This window comes from Haliotis rubra, unplaced genomic scaffold (genome assembly GCF_003918875.1).
Source record: "Haliotis rubra isolate DU_JTF1 unplaced genomic scaffold, ASM391887v1 Scf8, whole genome shotgun sequence".
Classification (NCBI taxonomy): domain Eukaryota; kingdom Metazoa; phylum Mollusca; class Gastropoda; order Lepetellida; family Haliotidae; genus Haliotis; species Haliotis rubra.
In genome coordinates, this window is record NW_025767523.1 from 4528591 (window position 1) to 4547851 (window position 19261).

Here is a 19261-nt window from a genome sequence, read left to right on the forward strand (position 1 = left end):
AGCATTTTGCGAAGGTCCTTCCCTTGACTTGTACATAAATATATGGTGTAAGTAATCAGAAACATCCTGACTATCTGCGTATTGTTAGTTTGTTGTTGTTTTTATTGTAACCAAAAGAAGTTGTCAGAAATGTTGATAAATACCGTTGTCGTTGCGCGTGATATTGCGTCAGTCATTGCGTCTCAGATAGGACGGAAACTTTGACAATTTCGTTTGAATTCACCAAATTATTGTTCTGAAAGTATTGTTAATTCCCTTATTCTCCTTTTTTTAAAAAATCTCTTCCCATGCATATTCCAAAATTGCAGAAACCAATTAATGTATGCAACGAATAGACAAATGGATGTCTGAAAATGAAGAAAATCAACGTGTAAAAACTGAATACCGTATTTCCTCTAAAAGCGCCGGGCCTCTAATAACCGCCGGGGATAAAGCAGTGCTTAAGAAATAAGCACCGGGCCTCTAATAAGCGCCGGATCTCTAATAAGCGCCGGGTATAGACCTTTGCATTTTTTAGCAAATGTATTCTCCCTTGGTCTAAAAATAAATATATTAAGGAATGGTCCCTTAAATCATAACTTCATGTACTCATCCCTGCTTTTAAAAATACAGTGTATTTTAATAAGCGCCGGGCCTCTAATAAGCGCCGGGTCTGGAGGTCCGTTGAAAAAATACGCGCCAGGGGCGCTTATTAGATGAAATACGGTACTTTGGGTTTTATATATTGCAAACAAGGGCAATCTTACGTGCAATATAGTATTTATTATTTCATCTAGATACTTGCTATTGGTGAAAAAGACAATGCGTTGGTTCATTCGCCGCACTCAGCAATATCCCAGCTGTACGACTGGGGTCTCAAAATAATCAAGTCTGAACCAGACAGTCCAGTGATTGACGTCAAGCATCGATCTACGCATTTGGCAGATGAAATGTATTAAGCAAGTCACGGAGCCTGACCACTCGATCTCGTTAGACGCCTCTTAAGACAAACATGGATTGCTGAAGGACCACCTGTTGTATACCATGAGATCATTTATGGAATTGAAAAGCAAATGTCTAAACAGTTGGAATGAAACGTGTTTTTAAAGATTTCATTTTAATTACACTAATTAATAAAGCATGTGGACTTTCCGCTCTGTCGAATGGAAACGGTTTGATCAGTACTGGAACGAGGGCGCCAAGGAAACTTAATGTCCACTGAAAACTGTTAGAATCACACACGTTATATAAATGAAAACGTATTTTAAAGTGACCCGTTTTGAACGAGGGCGCCAAGCAAACTTCGCGTCAGAGTTGCGCCCCTTGGAAAAGTAGTAGCTATGACGACATCGGCATTGTTACGCTGACGTTCTGTGATGTAACACGTCTATTGGAACGAAAGCATTTTCACGTTTTGACAGGATAAAAGATTCACCATTTAGCCGTAGTAATGGCAGGTAAGTATTGCTCATCAAGGGAACACCATTAACTCGCAGTTTGTTGTATTTCCTATTTACTAGATGTTATTCTTTGTCAATGAATTCATTAATTTGATTAATATGGCACGTTTACTGTTATCCCAAAGAAATGTCCAAATCTCTCTACAATCTCTCTTATTCTCTGCTAACTATACCCATTTCATCAAGATATTAAATAAAGTTTAGTCGTTGAGAATATTGGTAATGTAGGCAACATGTCTTCTCTCTGCAGAATTTGACGCCAGACAATATTTCTTGCAAACCCGTATAAACAGCACTGGAGCTTCACTCTTTCACCAGGTGAGACTGGACCCTTCATCTACCCATTTTATAATTATTTCCCATTTGTGTGAATTCCTTTCGTTATTATTTATGAATTATATACATAGTTTGCAAATCAATAAAAAAAAATCACACAGCTATACGTGATGTTATTTTTAAGATCTGTGGATCCGATATAAAACTGGAACTGCATGCTATGACAGAAGATATATTATGAACTAATTTCAATATTTTGTGGTCACAGGGGTATCTATTGAGGCAGCAGTACCACCTCTACGACAAAGATGGTGATGCCTTCATGTGGAACCAGGATTCATTGACTGGGGTATGTGATTTCATGGAACTATAGACAAACAGGTTATTTTTATACACGTGCATTATTGCGATTTGTGATCGCCTTTCTGGCGCACCTCGCCGGATATTGCTAAAAGGATGCTAACTAGCGCTGTAAATCCGCTATAGCGATTAATAGTGAGAACCGAATAACAATTAGAAACCGTCACTAGGAAAGCTTTTCCGCCGTACGTGAACATTGTCCACAGACAGTACGTACAAGAAGTGTGATTAAGATTATATCTATGTATTTTCAGGAGTTGCCAATGGACACAACAGAGACTCCAGATGATTCGCAGGTAAATATATAGCGGAAGTTAACTGGCAGAACATGTGCTTCTCCTGTCAATATTAGTGAATCAATGATTGGGACCATTCGTTTTTAGCATGCCTAAACATAATTTTAGAGTTTGGCTATTTGATTATACTCCCCAGTGACCTGTGATTAGATGATTGATATAGATCGGGTGGTCAGATTCGGGGATCGAGTGTCATCTCACCTGGGATGTTGTTGCTGATAATATCAACCACTGGTTTGTCTTGACTGAAACTCGATTATCTACAGCCTGACTATATACTACTTACCTAACCCAGTCGTTAATTCTTATGATATAAGTAAACCACGCCCCATGTTACTCATGGTGCGGAGCATAGAACGTTGTATCTGTCCCGAGGCTGGGTGGATACAGCTGAAGGAGTGTCTGTGTCTGTGTGTCTGCGTCTGTTTCCTTGTCTGTATCTGTTCCTCTTACCTCTGCAGATGGACTCTCTTCCTGCTCAAGGTGGATACATGCAGTATTCCGTCTTCCACTCTCAGGTATAGAGGTTCAACCAGTTCTCAACTCATTGTCACACTTAGGAAATGACAGATCCATCATTACATGTTCCGGGAGAGTTGGAGGTGCACAATGTTTGGGCCATTTGGGACAGAATATGGGCTCTTTTCTCCAACTTGTTTGGTGCCAGTGGGCATGTATCGTTTTAATGTCCAGTTTTGTCCCTTTTGACCTGTTCCCGTTTTAATATATAACCCCAAGTTTACGATCTGAAATCTCTGACTTGCCAGTAAGAAACCAGTATATGCCTTTCAGTATGTTCAGATACAATCAACGAAACATGTTAAAACTCATCCTTATCAGATGAGAAACATATATTCAGGTGATATGATTTAACTAGAATGAAATCTAAGGGGGGATACGGGCGGAAGTCTTTCCTAAATCTTAAATTGCTCCTCTTGTAGAGGTTCCATATCCCCTTGATTCAATATGAAAACTATCTTGCGTTTGAATAATCCAGGTGATCCTTTTGTCTACATTGTAGATGGACACCATTCCTGCACAGGCAGCGTATGCTCAGTACTCCGTGATGAAACAACAAGTAAGTCCTTTTGTAACACGTTAAAACACTTTCAATAACTAACGTTAAATTAGGTGAAAGAATTTGCTTCTGAGAACTGAAGTAAAACAATTAATCACTGGATGAAACATATCTTTCATTGCAAGTAATAGAGGCTGTACACGTTGTCTCCCTTTACTGCCAATGTTTTAACTATTAATAAAGTGTTTTAATATTTGTCCATGGTTAGCTTTTTTGCTTATCATATCTTAGTAATGAAACATTGTACGTGCATGACATTAAGTGAATGAGTGTATCTACTTTACAGATGGCTGCTGGCCCAGTATCTGACAACACACCACCCAACTGTGCAGGATCACCAAGGGTGAGGCTTGAATGAATTGAACTCAATACATTTTCCAATCTGTTTTATATCCTGATTTTTAATTAACATCAACATATTGTATCTTATAAAGTTTAAAAACAATTCATTTATGTCATTAAGAACTGTTATAGAATCATTATTAGATATATACAATCCTAATTATATTCTTTATCACAATAGTCTCTTTATGACAGACCATTAGAAGTATTAGACTGAACATTAAATATTTGGACTACCTGTTGGGACACTGCATCTATAAACGACCTGTCTCTTGTTTTCAGGTGCCTGTGAGCTACCTGGCCAAGCCAAAGTTACAACTTGTACAGTGGCGATATGGATCCTAGATGGAAGCATTAGTGAAAGGGGGGAGTAGAGGGGTCAGGGGGAGGGTAGTTTACATTCTCTTGTATCACATATCAGAGTGTGTGTGTGTGTGTGCGTGTGTGTGTGCGTGTGCGTGCGTGCGTGGCACACACTTGAGAGACGATGGTTGCAACTGGCAGAGTCATGGCAATATATATAATGATGCATTGTTATGTTAGCATGTTGGTACTTCCAAGAGAATGGATAAGTGGACTAACTTTAAATTCTCGGAGATATGTGGGGTAATTGTAAATACCTGGACGGATTTTACACAGCTATAGAAAGCCAGCAGAGAAAGAATCCCCGTCATCAGTCGATGATCAGTTCACTTGACAACTGCCAGGTCTCTCTAATGTTTAGGGTAGGAGCTGGGAGTAGTGTGTGACATGGAGGTCCACCATTAACCATGACATTGGTCAGAATGTACACTGTTGATGTTTGCAAGGGATTCAAATCAACGGAAAACAAACATTAGAGGTCAATATAGATGATTGGCAGCTTTGAAATGGTGCTAAACTGGAGAATATAGAGAAATATATACTGAATTTTGATAAGCTGCTTAAATGTTTTAAGATGTATTCACCAAAGGGTGACACGTGTCTTTATGAATGAACATTTGCTGCCATCACTGAGAATGTTATTTTACTCCAAGCTGTTTGTACTGAATATACATCTATTTACTGTTACTTGTGATATTGTAAACACGTACTGTGTCATACTGACATACCTTCTTTTGTTATCAAATCTTAATGTTGTTGATATTTATGCATATCTATGCTGTATTGTTACTATACTTTGTGAATGTACTTATATAGAATAAAGAAGTTTTATCATATTTTTGTGTTTTTTTTTATATTTTTAATACTGAGGGTTGCTTATGGATCTAATATTATAATTACATACTAAGATAGAGACCTGAAATAGAATGATGAACCAGTTACGTATTGAGTGCCATAAGCATACACTGGTCAGTTGGGACATGAATCAACACAATCATTGATGTTCAAACCCGGGTCAAGTCAAAACATTGATTACACAACAGTGTCGTTTCCTGTTGACTGGGTTCCGTTCTATTGCGCAACTTACCACAATAACCAGTCAGAAGTTTGCGACCAATTCATTTAGATGGATACATAAATATTAATCAGTATTATTAGATACATCTACGCACTTGTATATTGCAACACTACGCTCCTTCTAATCCCCGCAAACACGTCGTGCAGCGTGCTCTGTCGTACAGCGAGCTCTGACAAACGGAAACCTGGAAATTGTGGAAATATCATAACGAGGCTTTGCCGCTAGAAAAGTTTGGCGGTCTGGTACGGAATTGATATTATATCAATCACATTGTGCGTTACAGAACTACACTGAATAAGCGCGAAAAATACATAACAGGTGTAACCAGTGAGTCAGATGCAGTGTAAATCATTTTACGACCTCATCAAACAGGGGCAATCTGTGACGTCTGAGTTAAGGTCATGCTGCCTACACCTCGCCATAAAATATAGACATTATTAAAGTTTAAAATTAAAATTCATTTGTAAGTACCGTTTTCTTATGAAACAAGGAATTGGAATTCAGTGGAACCATAGTTGTTTGTGATGTCTATTTTTACTTTCAGACGAGAAAATTCGGATCGGCTGAAAGGTAGGTCATTGTCTGAATAGGTTGATGAGACTCATGAAGGGGACATTTTTCACTGATCAACATGATGATTCTGTAGATAAAGAACCATTCCCAGCCCCCGAGCTACTATGTGACTATTCCTATATCAACAAATTCACTCATGACTAGAAAAAAAGTTTTTGTGATTTAGATGAAGTGCCACGGTTGTGAGGGACTGGTCATATATTATTTTTGGTGGGTTGGGGGTGTGGTGGTTAAAGGTAGATCGGGTCTTTGAAATGGCTATTATATTGGCTGTTCCCCTTTCCCCACCATTAACAAATCCCCTCAATGCCACTGTCGGTTACATTCGACTGAGTGTATCACTAGAAGTGCCCCGGCGTAGAACCCAATCGTTCGTGTGTTTGTTGTTTAACGCCAGACTCAGTAATATTCCAGCTACATGACGGCGGCCTGTAAATAATCGAGTCTGGACCAGACAATCCAGTGATCAACAGCATGATCATCGATCTACGCAATTGGGATACGATGACATGTGTTAACCAGAGAGCCTGACCACCCGAGTCCGCTAGTCGCCATTTAGAACAAGCATGGGTTGTTGCTGAAGACGAATTTTAATCCTGATCTTCAGGGATCCGAACCCAAACAACAGGCGAACAATTTACCAAGTACGATTTACGCATCATTGATTAATGTATGGTGTACATACATGTTCATCTTTCTAAATATCAAACCTTTAAATGGTTTATGTACCGCGGGAGGAAACTCCCTCGAGTTAAAAGGGTATTGGTAAAAGTTCTCGGCACACAGCCACCCGTAACAGTCGTTGTTGACATCAGGCACCTCATGTCGAGTGGGAGGCAGTCTCTTATTTCCGTATCATGTAATCGTTTAATCAGTTGATTCTATATGGATTACTGACTGAGCTAGACATGTCACCTTGGACTGATACCAACTGAGTGCCCACTAGCCCTCCCTCTTCAGAAAAATCAGACACACTGTATCCTTGACCCTAGCATTATGGGAATTCAAATTTCCGGAACGGAAAACTCATTGGATATAATTGTGGCTTTGTTTAAGTCTCCCACTCACTCAAACAGTCAGTGACCTTCACTCACAAATCAATTTACTTATTCGCTCTCAAACACATCAAACTAGTTAATCATGTTGGTTCCACCACATTTTGTATGCCATGACATCACTGGTGGAAATAACAAATGAAACAGTTAGAATCATACACGTTTTATAAGGAAAATTCTTTCTAAAACTCAGCCTAAGTAAGTTAAACGTTTCGAACGAGAGCGCCAAGAAAACTTAGTGCCAGAGTTGCGCCCCTTGGAAGAGTAGTAGCTATGACATCATCGGCATTGTTACGTTCGTGCTCTGTGACGTAACACTGTCTATTGGCAAGGAAGCATTTTCACCTCTTGACAGGATAAAAGATTCCACATTTAGCCGTAGTAATGGCAGGTAAGCGTTGCCCATCAAGGGAACACCATTAACTCGCAGTTTGTTGTATTTACTATTTACTAGATGTTATTCTTTGTCAATGAATTCATTAATTTGATTAATATGGCACGTTTACTGTTTACGTTTACTAACAGAAATGTCATTTTTTTCTACAAACTTGTGGGTTGCTACAACGAATCCAAAAGTGTTAGCTTTATTACACATCAATTGCGCTGTCTTAAATGAACTATCAAAGCCTTATCTGATAAGTATACATACTTCATCAAGATTTTGTATAAAGTTTAGTCACTGAAGACATTGGTAATGTAGGCAGTGTGTCTTCTCTCTGCAGAATTTGACGCCAGACAATATTTCTTGCAAACCCGTATAAACAGCACTGGTGCTTCACTCTTTCACCAGGTGAGACTGGACCCTTCATCTACCCATTTTATAATTATTTCCCATTTGTGTGAATTCCTCTCATTATTATTTATGAATTATATACATAATTTGCAAATCAATAAAAAAAATCACACAGCTAGACGTGATGTTATTTTTAAGATGTGTGGATCCGATATAAAACTGGAACTGCATGCTATGACAGAAGATATATTATGAACTAATTTCAATATTTTCTGGTCACAGGGTTATCTATTGAGGCAGCAGTACCACTTCTATGACAAAGATGGTGATGCCTTCATGTGGAACCAGGTTTCATTGACTGGGGTATGTGATTTCATGGAACTAACTATAGACAAACAGGTTATTTTTATACACGTGCATTATTGCGATTTGTGATCCCCTTTCTGGCGCACCTCGCCGGATATTGCTAAAAGGATGCTAACTAGCGCTGTAAAACCCGCTATCGCGATTAATAGTGAGAACCGAATAACAATTAGAAACCGTCACTAGGAAAGCTTTTCAGCCGTACATGAACATAGTCCACAGACAGTACGTACAAGAAGTGTAATAACGATGATATCTATGTATTTTCAGGAGTTGCCAATGGACACAACAGAGACTACAGATGATTCACAGGTAAATATATAGAGGAAGTTTACTGGCAGAACATGTGCTTCTCCTGTCAATATTAGTGAATCAATGATTGGGACCATTCGTTTTTGAGCATGCCTAAACATAATTTTAGAGTTTGGCTATTGGATTATACTCCCCAGTGACCTGTGATTAGATGATTGATATAGATCGGGTGGTCAGATTCGGGGATCGAGTGTCATCTCACCTAGCTGGCCCGGGATGTTGTTGCTGATAATATCAACCACTGGTTTGTCTTGACTGAAACTCGATTATCTACAGCCTGACTATATACTACTTACCTAACCCAGTCGTTAATTCTTATGATATAAGTAAACCACGCCCCATGTTACTCATGGTGCGGAACATAGAACGTTGTATCTGTCCCGAAGCTGGGTGGATACAGCTGAAGGAGTGTCTGTGTCTGTGTCTGTTTCCTTGTCTGTGTCTGCGTCTGTTTCCTTGTCTGTATCTGAATTTGTTTCCTTGTCTGTATCTGTTCCTCTTCCCTCTGCAGATGGACTCTCTTCCTGCTCAAGGTGGATACATGCAATATTCCGTCTTCCACTCTCAGGTATAGTGAGTGAGTGAGTTTAGTTTTACGCCGCACTCAGCAATATCCCAGCTATATGGCGGCGGTCTGTAAACTCTCAGGTATAGAGGTTCAACCGTTCTCAACTCATTGTCACACTTAGGAAATCAGAGATCCATCACTACATACTTCAGGAGAGCTGGAGGTGCACAATGCTTGGGCCATTTGGGACAGACACTTTTTTGTGCCAGTGTGCATGTATGGTTTAGATATATATTCCCAAGTTCAATATAGAACAAACTTTATGGATAACAACTTCTTTTTATTCGTGAGTGCGACGTTTCGATACAGATTCTTGTACCGTTGTCAAGCATAAGGCAGAAAGTTGATGAAGCCAGAGAGTAGACAAAGGACAGGCGTGGAAGCCAATGATGTTCAAATAATAATGAGATGTTTAAACAGCAGAGTTTATACAGTAGATTGGGCTTGGTTGATTAGTGCATTACATTGTTACATCCAGTATATATACACTTCCCCCCTCTTCATGTCCCATTATGCTTGACAACGGTACAAGAATCTGTATCGAAACGTCGCACTCACGAATAAAAAGAAGTTGTTATCCATAACGTTTGTTCTATATTGTACTTCCCAACTTCTAAAATGCCACTCAAAGAAGTATTCCCAAGTTTACGATTCGAAATCTCCGACTTGCCAATCAGAGGCCAGTGAATCTTGTAGAGGTTACTCATTCCCCTGATTCAATATGAAAACTGAATTGATCCTTTTGTCTACATTGTAGATGGACACCATTCCTGCACAGGCAGCGTATGCTCAGTACTCCGTGATGAAACCACAAGTAAGTCCTTTTGTAACACGTTAAAACACTTTCAATAACTAACGTTAGATTAGGTGAAAGAATTTGCTTCTGAGAACTGAAGTAAAACAATTAATCACTTGTCGGATGAAACATATCTTTCATTGCAAGTCTCCCTTTACTGCCAATGTTTTAACTATTAATAAAATGTTTTAATATTTGTCCATGGTTAGCTTTTCTGCTTATCATATCTTAGTAATGAAACATTGTACGTGCATGACATTAAGTGAATGAGTGTATCTACTTTACAGATGGCTGCTGGCCCAGTATCTGACAACACACCATCCAACTGTGCAGGATCACCAAGGGTGAGGCTTGAATGAATTGAACTCAATACATTTTCCAATCTGTTTTATATCCTGATTTTTAATTAACATCAACATATTGCATCTTATAAAGTTTAAAAACAATTCATTTATGTCATTAAGAACTGTTATAGAATCATTATTAGATATATACAATCCTAATTATATTCTTTATCACAATAGTCTATTTATGACAGACCATTAGAAGTATTAGACTGAACATTAGATATTTGGACTACCTGTTGGGGCACTGCATCTATAAACAACCTGTATCTTGTTTTCAGGTGCCAGTGAGCTACCTGGCCAAGCCAAAGTTACAACTTGTACAGTGGCGATATGGACCCTAGATGGAAGCATTAGTGAAAGGGGGGAGTAGAGGGGTGGGAGGGGTCAGGGGAGGGTAGTGTATGCTCTTGTATCACATATCAGAGTGTGTGTGCGTGTGTGCGTGCGTGCGTGCGTGGCACACACTTGAGAGACGATGGTTGCAACTGGCAGAGTCATGGCAATATATATAATGATGCATTGTTATGTTAGCATGTTGGTACTTCCAAGAGAATGGATAAGTGGACTAACTTTAAATTCTCGGAGATATGTGGGGTAATTGTAAATACCTGGACGGATTTTACACAGCTATAGAAAGCCAGCAGAGAAAGAATCCCCGTCATCAGTCGATGATCAGTTCACTTGACAACTGCCAGGTCTCTCTAATGTTTAGGGTAGGAGCTGGGAGTAGTGTGTGACATGGAGGTCCACCATTAACCATGACATTGGTCAGAATGTACACTGTTGATGTTTGCAAGGGATTCAAATCAACGGAAAACAAACATTAGAGGTCAATATAGATGATTGGCAGCTTTGAAATGGTGCTAAACTGGAGAATATAGAGAAATATATACTGAATTTTGATAAGCTGCTTAAATGTTTTAAGATGTATTCACCAAAGGGTGACACGTGTCTTTATGAATGAACATTTGCTGCCATCACTGAGAGTGTTATTTTACTCCAAACTGTTTGTACTGAATATACATCTATTTACTGTTACTTGTGATATTGTAAACACGTACTGTGTCATACTGACATACCTTCTTTTGTTATCAAATCTTAATGTTGTTGATATTTATGCATATCTATGCTGTATTGTTACTATACTTTGTGAATGTACTTATATAGAATAAAGAAGTTTTATCATATTTTTGTTTTGTTTTTATATTTTTAATACTGAGGGTTGTTTATGGATCTAATATGACATACTAAGATAGAGACCTGAAATAGAATGATGTACCAGTTACGTATTGAGTGCCATAAGCATACACTGGTCAGTTGAGACATGAATCAACACAATCCATGATTTTCAAACCCGGGTCACGGTGCACTCATAACTGTTTCTTACGCGCCTATTTATATAGCGCTAAACCCCACGCCAGATATGTTTATAGCCGAAGCTGCCTGTTAGGCACTAGAACGTTATAGTCACATGACTTATCCCACCGGGTACCCATTTTCTGCTGGGTGAACAGAGGCAATTTTGCCTAAGGTGAGACCTACATGTATCATAATGTGCTTCGTTGTGGGGCAGCACCGAAGTCCTAGAACCTCTCAGGAGTCAAGCTGCCAAACACGGTCACCCATCCACGGACTCTCCGCGCCCAGCGTTCTTGAAAACTTCACCTGATTGAGAACTGAGCTCTTTGCACAGGACCACATACCACCACAAACCTATGTGTGAAAACTAGTATCGAACCTACAGTAGTTGGCCATAAGTGAGTCATCATTTGTGAGTGAGTGAGTTTAGTTTTACGCCGCTTTTAGCAATATTCCAGCAATATCACGGCGGGGGACACCAGAAATGAGCTTCACACATTGTACCCATGTGGGGAATCGAACCCGGGTCTTCGGCGTGACGAGCGAACGCTTTAACCATCAGGCTTCCCCACCGCCCCCCTTCATTTGTGAAATTCCTATAGACTTGCATGTTAATTAACTCTTGCAAGACTAATTTTCATAAATTTAGTTTCGGTCGAATTGCTTTCAATACGTATGTACCAGCAGGGAAATCATCTCAGCTACATACACATAATTTCCATTAATTTTTCCGATCATTATTAAGAAAACTGCAACTATTTAAACAACGTATATTATGATGGCTGTCTATGGGATAGATTAAAAGTTGTACTTATATATAGTGCTTAATCAGGTGTCATTCGATAGTAATCAACGGAAAGATGAAAGAAAATTATGTACACGTAGCTGAAGATGATTTCCAAGATTTTCGCACAATATCAAAATACAGTGACTTCTACTCAAGTTGTGAAAATTATTCTTGCAACAGTTAATCAACATGTATAAGTCTATTAAAGTTTCACTAATGATTACTCACTTATGGCCAACTACTGTATGTGTGAGATCGATTTCCACGTCCGTGATTGGCTACTCCATGGTGATGACCTAGGGTCAGATTATGATGGACCATTTTCCCGATTGATACGTTACTCAGCTTCAAACGAACGCAAACCACACTTACAAAACAACACGAATCTAGTTTTTCTAACCCCCTTTGCCGTTTTCACATTTAGATTCTAGTGATGAGTTCAGAAGTGATACACAGTGCTACTTGTGAATACCGCCGTTAGAGTGAGCTAAGGAGGTTGGAAGGGGAGGGCTTTGAACATTCAAAATGGACAAATTGTTACTTTTACTGGAGAAATGAGACAAGTAACATGCATCGTTTTGAAAAACAATACCTGACATAATACGGTCTGAGTCTGTACACTGTACATTTGTCTCGTGGTTTCATTGATGAACTCATGAAGGGGACATTTTTCACTGATATTGATAAACATGATGATTCTGTAGATAAAGAACCAGTCCCAGCCCCCAAGCTACTATCTGACTATTCCTATATCAACAAATTCACTCATGACTAGAAAAAAAGTTTTTGTGATTTAGATGACGTAACAATCGCCAAATAGCAGATGGTTGGTTGCCAAGTGCCACGGTTGTGAGGGACTGGTCATATATTATTTTGGGTGGATTGGGGGTGTGGTGGTTAAAGGTAGATCGGGTCTTTGAAATGGCTATTATATTGGCTGTTCCCCTTTCCCCACCATTAACAAATCCCCTCAATGCCACTGTCGGTTACATTCGACTGAGTGTATCACTAGAAGTGCCCTGGCGTAGAACCCAATCGTTCGTGTGTTTGTTGTTTAACGCCAGAGTCAGTCATTTTCCAGCTACATGACGGCGGCCTGTAAATAATCGAGTCTGGACCAGACAATCCAGTGATCAACAGCATGAGCATCGATCTACGCAATTTGGATACGATGATATGTCTTAACCAGAGAGCCTGACCATCCGAAGCCGCTAGTCGCCTTTTAGAACAAACATGGGTTGTTGCTGAAGGAGAATTCTAATCCGGATCTTCAGGGATCCGAACCCAAACAACAGGCGAACAATTTACCAAGTACGATTTACGCATCATTGACTTATGTATGGTGTACACACATGTTCATCTTTCTAAATATCAAACCTTTAAATGGTTTATGTACCGCGGGAGGAAACTCCCTCGAGTTAAAAGGGTATTGGTAAAAGTTCTCGGCACACAGCCACCCGTAACAGTCGTTGTTGACATCAGGCACCTCATGTCGAGTGGGAGGCAGTCTCTTATTTCCCCCCGTATCAAGTAATCGTTTAATCAGTTAATTCTATATAGATTACTGACTGAGCTAGACATGTCACCTTGGACTGATACCAACTGAGTGCCTACTAGCTCTCCCTCTTCAGAAAAATCAGACACAAAATGTCCTTGACCCTAGCATTATGGGAATTCAAATTTCCGGAACACAAACTCATTACATATCATTGTGGCTTTGTTTAAGTCTCCCACTCACTCAAACAGTCAGTGACCTTCACTCACAAATCAATTTACTTATTCGCTCTCAAACTCATGAAACTAGCCAATCAGTGTTGGTTCCACCACATTTTGTATGCCATGACATCACTGGTGGAAATAAAATATGAAACAGTTAGAATCATACACGTTTTATAAGGAAAATTCTTTTTAAAATCACCCTAAGTAAGTTAAACGTTTCGAACGAGGGCGCCAAGGAAACTTAGTGCCAGAGTTGCGCCCCTTGGAAGAGTAGTAGCTATGACATCATCGGCATTGTTACGTTCGTGCTCTGTGACGTAACACGTCTATTGGCAAGGAAGCATTTTCACCTCTTGACAGGATAACATATTCAACATTTAGCCGTAGTAATGGCAGGTAAGCGTTGACCATCAAGGGAACACCTTTAACTCGCAGTTTGTTGTATTTACTATTTACTAGATGTTATTCTTTGTCAATGAATTCATTAATTTGATTAATATGGCACGTTTACTGTTTACTAACAGAAATGTCATTTTTTTCTACAAACTTGTGGGTTGCTACAACGAATCCAAAAGTGTTAGCTTTATTACACATCAATTGCGCTGTCTTAAATGAACTATCAAAGCCTTATCTGATAAGTATACATACTTCATCAAGATTTTGTATAAAGTTTAGTCACTGAAGAATTTGGTAATGTAGGCAACGTGTCTTCTCTCTGCAGAATTTGACGCCAGACAATATTTCTTGCAAACCCGTATAAACAGCACTGAAGCTTCACTCTTTCACCAGGTGAGACTGGACCCTTCATCTACCCATTTTATAATTATTTCCCATTTGTGTGAATTCCTCTCATTATTATTTATGAATTATATACATAATTTGCAAATCAATAAAAAAAAATCACACAGCTATACGTGATGTTATTTTTAAGATCTGTGGATCCGATATAAAACTGGAACTGCATGCTATGACAGAAGATATATTATGAACTAATTTCAATATTTTCTGGTCACAGGGTTATCTATTGAGGCAGCTGTACCACTTCTACGACAAAGATGGTGATGCCCTCATGTGGAACCAGGATTCATTGACTGGGGTATGTGATTTCATGGAACTATAGACAAACAGGTTATTTTTATACACGTGCATTATTGCGATTTGTGATCCCCTTTCTGGTGCACCTCGCCGGATATTGCTAAAAGGATGCTAACTAGCGCTAACAAGCGCTGTAAAACCCGCTATCGCGATTAATAGTGAGAACCGAATAACAGTTAGAAACCGTCACTAGGAAAGCTTTTCAGCCGTACGTGAACATTGTCCACAGACAGTACGTACAAGAAGTGTAATAAAGATTATATCTATGTATTTTCAGGAGTTGCCAATGGACACAGCAGAGACTCCAGATGATTCACAGGTAAATATATAGCGGAAGTTAACTGGCAGAACATGTGCTTCTGCTGTCAATATTAGTGAATCAGTGATTGGGACCATTCGTTTTTGAGCATGCCTAAACATAATTTTAGAGTTTGGCTATTGGATTATACTCCCAAGTGACCTGTCATCAGATGATTGATATAGATCGGGTGGTCAGATTCGGGGATCGAGTGTCATCTCACCTAGCTGGCCCGGGGTGTTGTTGCTGATAATATCAACCACTGGTTTGTCTTGACTGAAACTCGATTATCTACAGCCTGATTATATACTGCTTACCTAACCCAGTCGTTAACTTATGATATAGTAAACCACGCCCCGTTACTCATGGTGCGGAACATAGAACGTTGTATCTGTCCCGAGGCTGGGTGGATACAGCTGAAGGAGTGTCTGTGTCTGTATCTGAGTCTGTTTCCTTCTCTGTGTCTGCGTCTGTTTCCTTGTCTGTGTCTGCGTCTGTGTCTGTGTCTGTTTCCTTGTCTGTATCTGTTCCTCTTCCCTCTGCAGATGGACTCTCTTCCTGCTCAAGGTGGATACATGCAGTATTCCGTCTTCCACTCTCAGGTATAGAGGTTTAGTTTTACCATTCTCAACTCATTGTCACACTTAGGTAATGAGAGTTCCAGTTCTACTCATTGTCACACTTAGAGTTGGGGATCCATCAACATATTTTGGGCCATTTGGGACAGAATATGGGATCAGTTTTCTCCAACTTGTTTGGTGCCAGTGGGCATGTATCGTTTTAATGTCCAGTTTTGGCCCTTTTAACCTGTTCCCGTTTTAATATATAACCCCAAGTTTACGATCTGAAATCTCTGACTTGCCAGTAAGAAACCAGTATATGCCTTTCAGTATGTTCAGATACAATCAACGAAACATGTTAAAACTCATCCTTATCAGATGAGAAACATATATTCAGGTGATATGATTTAACTAGAATGAAATCTAAGGGGGGATACGGGCGGAAGTCTTTCCTAAATCTTAAATTGCGCCTCTTGTAGAGGTTCCATATCCTCCTGATTCAATATGAAAACTATCTTGCTTTTGAATAGTCCAGGTGATCCTTTTGTCTACATTGTAGATGGACACCATTCCTGCACAGGCAGCGTATGCTCAGTACTCCGTGATGAAACAACAAGTAAGTCCTTTTGTAACACGTTAAAACACTTTCAATAACTAACATTAGATTAGGTGAAAGAATTTGCTTCTAAGAACTGAAGTAAAACAATTAATCACTGGATGAAACCAGATACCATATTATATAAATCGTCTGTGATGAAACATATCTTTCATTGCGAGTAATAGAGGCTGTACAAGTTGTCTCCCTTTACTGGAAATGTTTGTAGCTACATATTTGTCCATGGGTTAGCTTTCTTGCTTATCATATCTCAGTAATGAAACATTGTACGTGCATGACATTAAGTGAATGAGTGTATCTACTTTACAGATGGCTGCTGGCCCAATATCTGACAACTCACCATCCATCTGTGCAGGATCAATCCAAGGGTGAGGCATCCATCTTTTGCAATCCTGATTTTAATGAACATCAACAAAATGTATCTTAGGTTTAAAACAACTCATTTATGTGAACAGTTATAGATTCATTATTAAATATATACAATCTAATTATATTCTATATCACAATATTCTACCATTTGGATCATCAGGGTGAGGCTTGAATGAACTGAATTAATTTGCCATCAGTTATAAATCCTCATTTGATTTTACATACACCATGTTATATTTTGATAGTTCAAGAAAGTTAACGACATTGTTCTCATTGAGAGATATTGTAGAAAATTCAATATTTTGACTTCCAAATGGGAGACTGACAGACCATGTAATCATTAAGAAATATTAGACTGAACATTAAATATTTGGACTACCTGTTGGGACACTGCATCTATAGAGAACCTGTCTCTTGTTTTCAGGTGCCTGTGAGCTACCTGGCCAAGCCAAAGTTACAACACATACAGTGGCGATATGGATCCTAGATGGAAGCATTAGTGAATGGCAGTAGAAGGGTGGGGGTAGGGTATATGTTGGGGGCTAGTAGGGAAGGTCAACTGAGATCAGGCACCTTGGGTCAGGGTTCTAAGATAGACTGCTCACCACATAACTGTTTGAACTCTAAGGCAGCACAGATTAAATTAAGTATTATTCTAGGAGAATCATGATTTTATTCAAATTCTTTGGGAATTGGTATGTGGATTCATTATGTTTCTTGGAGAACTGACATATTGGTTAGTTATGATTCTGGGAGAAAAACAGGCAGCAGTGAAACACGCCAAGATATAAGTGATAATCAGCTGACTTCATAACAGTCAGAATATGACAACAGTAAGTTGTCTGTAGGTTTGGGGTTGGTGGTTGGGGATATGAGATGAGATGGGGGTGAAGAGGTGACTGGGGTTGTGTGTGTGTGCGTGCATGTGTGTGTGTGTGCTTGTGTATCTAGGTTAAAGATGACACGGGTCAAAATCAGCATTATGAATGTTTACAAGAGGGTTAGATCATCAGAAAAATAGACATGTAATATATAAAAAGTCAATATACATGAAGATGATTGACAACCTCTAATCAATGTCATTCTAATGATGTATATTTCTAGACATTATACAATTAAATTGATTGAATCTGTGATGATTGTAAATAAATCTAATGGTGCTTAATCAGATAACCCAATGAAGAAAAATACATTTGTACTTTTGACTCTTCATAAACTCCTAAATAGCTAAAAATATGTTAAACAAGTGGTGAAACATGTTTTCATGACTGAACACTTGCCTGCAATTTGCAGAATGGAGATTGTTATTTTACTATAAACTATTTTTCTTAAATATACATGAGTTTACTGTTACTTGTGATAGTGTATATGTACTGTGTCATATTCATATGTTTACTTTTGATATGAATATTGAATATTTTAAATTGTGTTGATGCTGTATTTTTACTGTATGTTGTAATGTAAATGTATATGTATATGTAGGAGGTGAAAATAAAAGTTTTTAATTTAAAAGTTGAATATTTTTGTCCTGTAGTATTTTTTAATGGCTTAATGTCAAGTTTTTGTGTCTGTAATATCTGATAATGGGAAAGTACCTTGAAGTGCACAAAAGCACAAGGAGCATATTCAGTGTCATAAGCTTGTTCAAGCACAAGCAGAAGCTCTGAAGGACCCTACATTACATTTCATATTTTAGGGTTGGGTGGGGGTGTGGGTTGGGGTTGCATGTGCATGTGCTCGTGCATGCATGCATGCATGCCTCTGTGTGTATGGGGGGTGGGGAGTGTTAAGGATTCTTTGATTGGGTCTTGATAGGGCTGTTATATTTGGTAGGATGGGGATATAACCATCAGCAGGTCAGTTAATTTTTCTGTCCTCCATCTCTTTTCCTGACCACAATCTTTATGCTTTAGTAGTAAAACTTGCTATAAAGATCAATATACTGGTGAACTGGAGCCTTTGGATATTTTAGGATATTTAAAGATACTAAAATTATTTTTTTTCACTCAACTGCTGTAGGTATCCAAATGCAATGAGTAAGAAATGGGTATAAGAAGAGAAACTCCATTTCTGGTGTGTGTGTGTGTGTGTGTGTGTGTGTGTGTGCATGAGTGTGATATCTCCTGATGACATGACCATCTCACAAATTTGAAGAGTCTGGTAGAATTGGCCTTCAGTGCGTGCGTGCATGGGTGTGATATCTCCTGATGACATGACCATCTCACAAATTTGAAGAGCCGGGTAGAATTGGCCTTCAGTGTGTGCGTGCATGAGTGTGATATCTCCTGATGACATGACCATCTCACAAATTTGAAGAGTCTGGTAGAATTGGCCTTCAGTGTGCGTGCGTGCATGGGTGTGATATCTCCTGATGACATGACCATCTCACAAATTTGAAGAGACGGGTAGAATTGGCCTTCAGTGTGTGCGTGCATGGGTGTGATATCTCCTGATGACATGACCATCTCACAAATTTGAA

At 39.0% G+C, this 19261-nt stretch overlaps 1 protein-coding gene and 1 long non-coding RNA gene across 3 annotated transcripts; both read left to right on the forward strand.

Annotated features, from left to right (window-relative positions):
• The first annotated feature begins 1354 nt into the window (after nt 1–1354).
• On the forward strand, nt 1355–17329 carry LOC124261462. Of its 2 annotated transcripts, none has more exons than XM_046695777.1 (8): nt 1355–1436; nt 1690–1757; nt 1984–2064; nt 8227–8268; nt 8780–8836; nt 9594–9650; nt 9920–9976; nt 17207–17329. In XM_046695777.1, the coding sequence occupies exons 1-8, from the start codon at nt 1430–1432 to the stop codon at nt 17267–17269; spliced, it is 432 nt and encodes a 143-aa protein (XP_046551733.1). In that variant the 5' UTR covers nt 1355–1429; the 3' UTR covers nt 17270–17329. The 2 variants fall into 2 exon arrangements, with proteins under 2 accessions (XP_046551733.1, XP_046551734.1); XM_046695778.1 differs by lacking the exon at nt 17207–17329 and adding an exon at nt 10258–10340.
• LOC124261463 lies at nt 2830–3795 on the forward strand. Its single transcript, XR_006894329.1, has 3 exons — nt 2830–2889; nt 3393–3449; nt 3736–3795. It is a non-coding gene; the product is annotated as an uncharacterized LOC124261463 (long non-coding RNA).
• Nucleotides 17330–19261: the final 1932 nt, after the last annotated feature.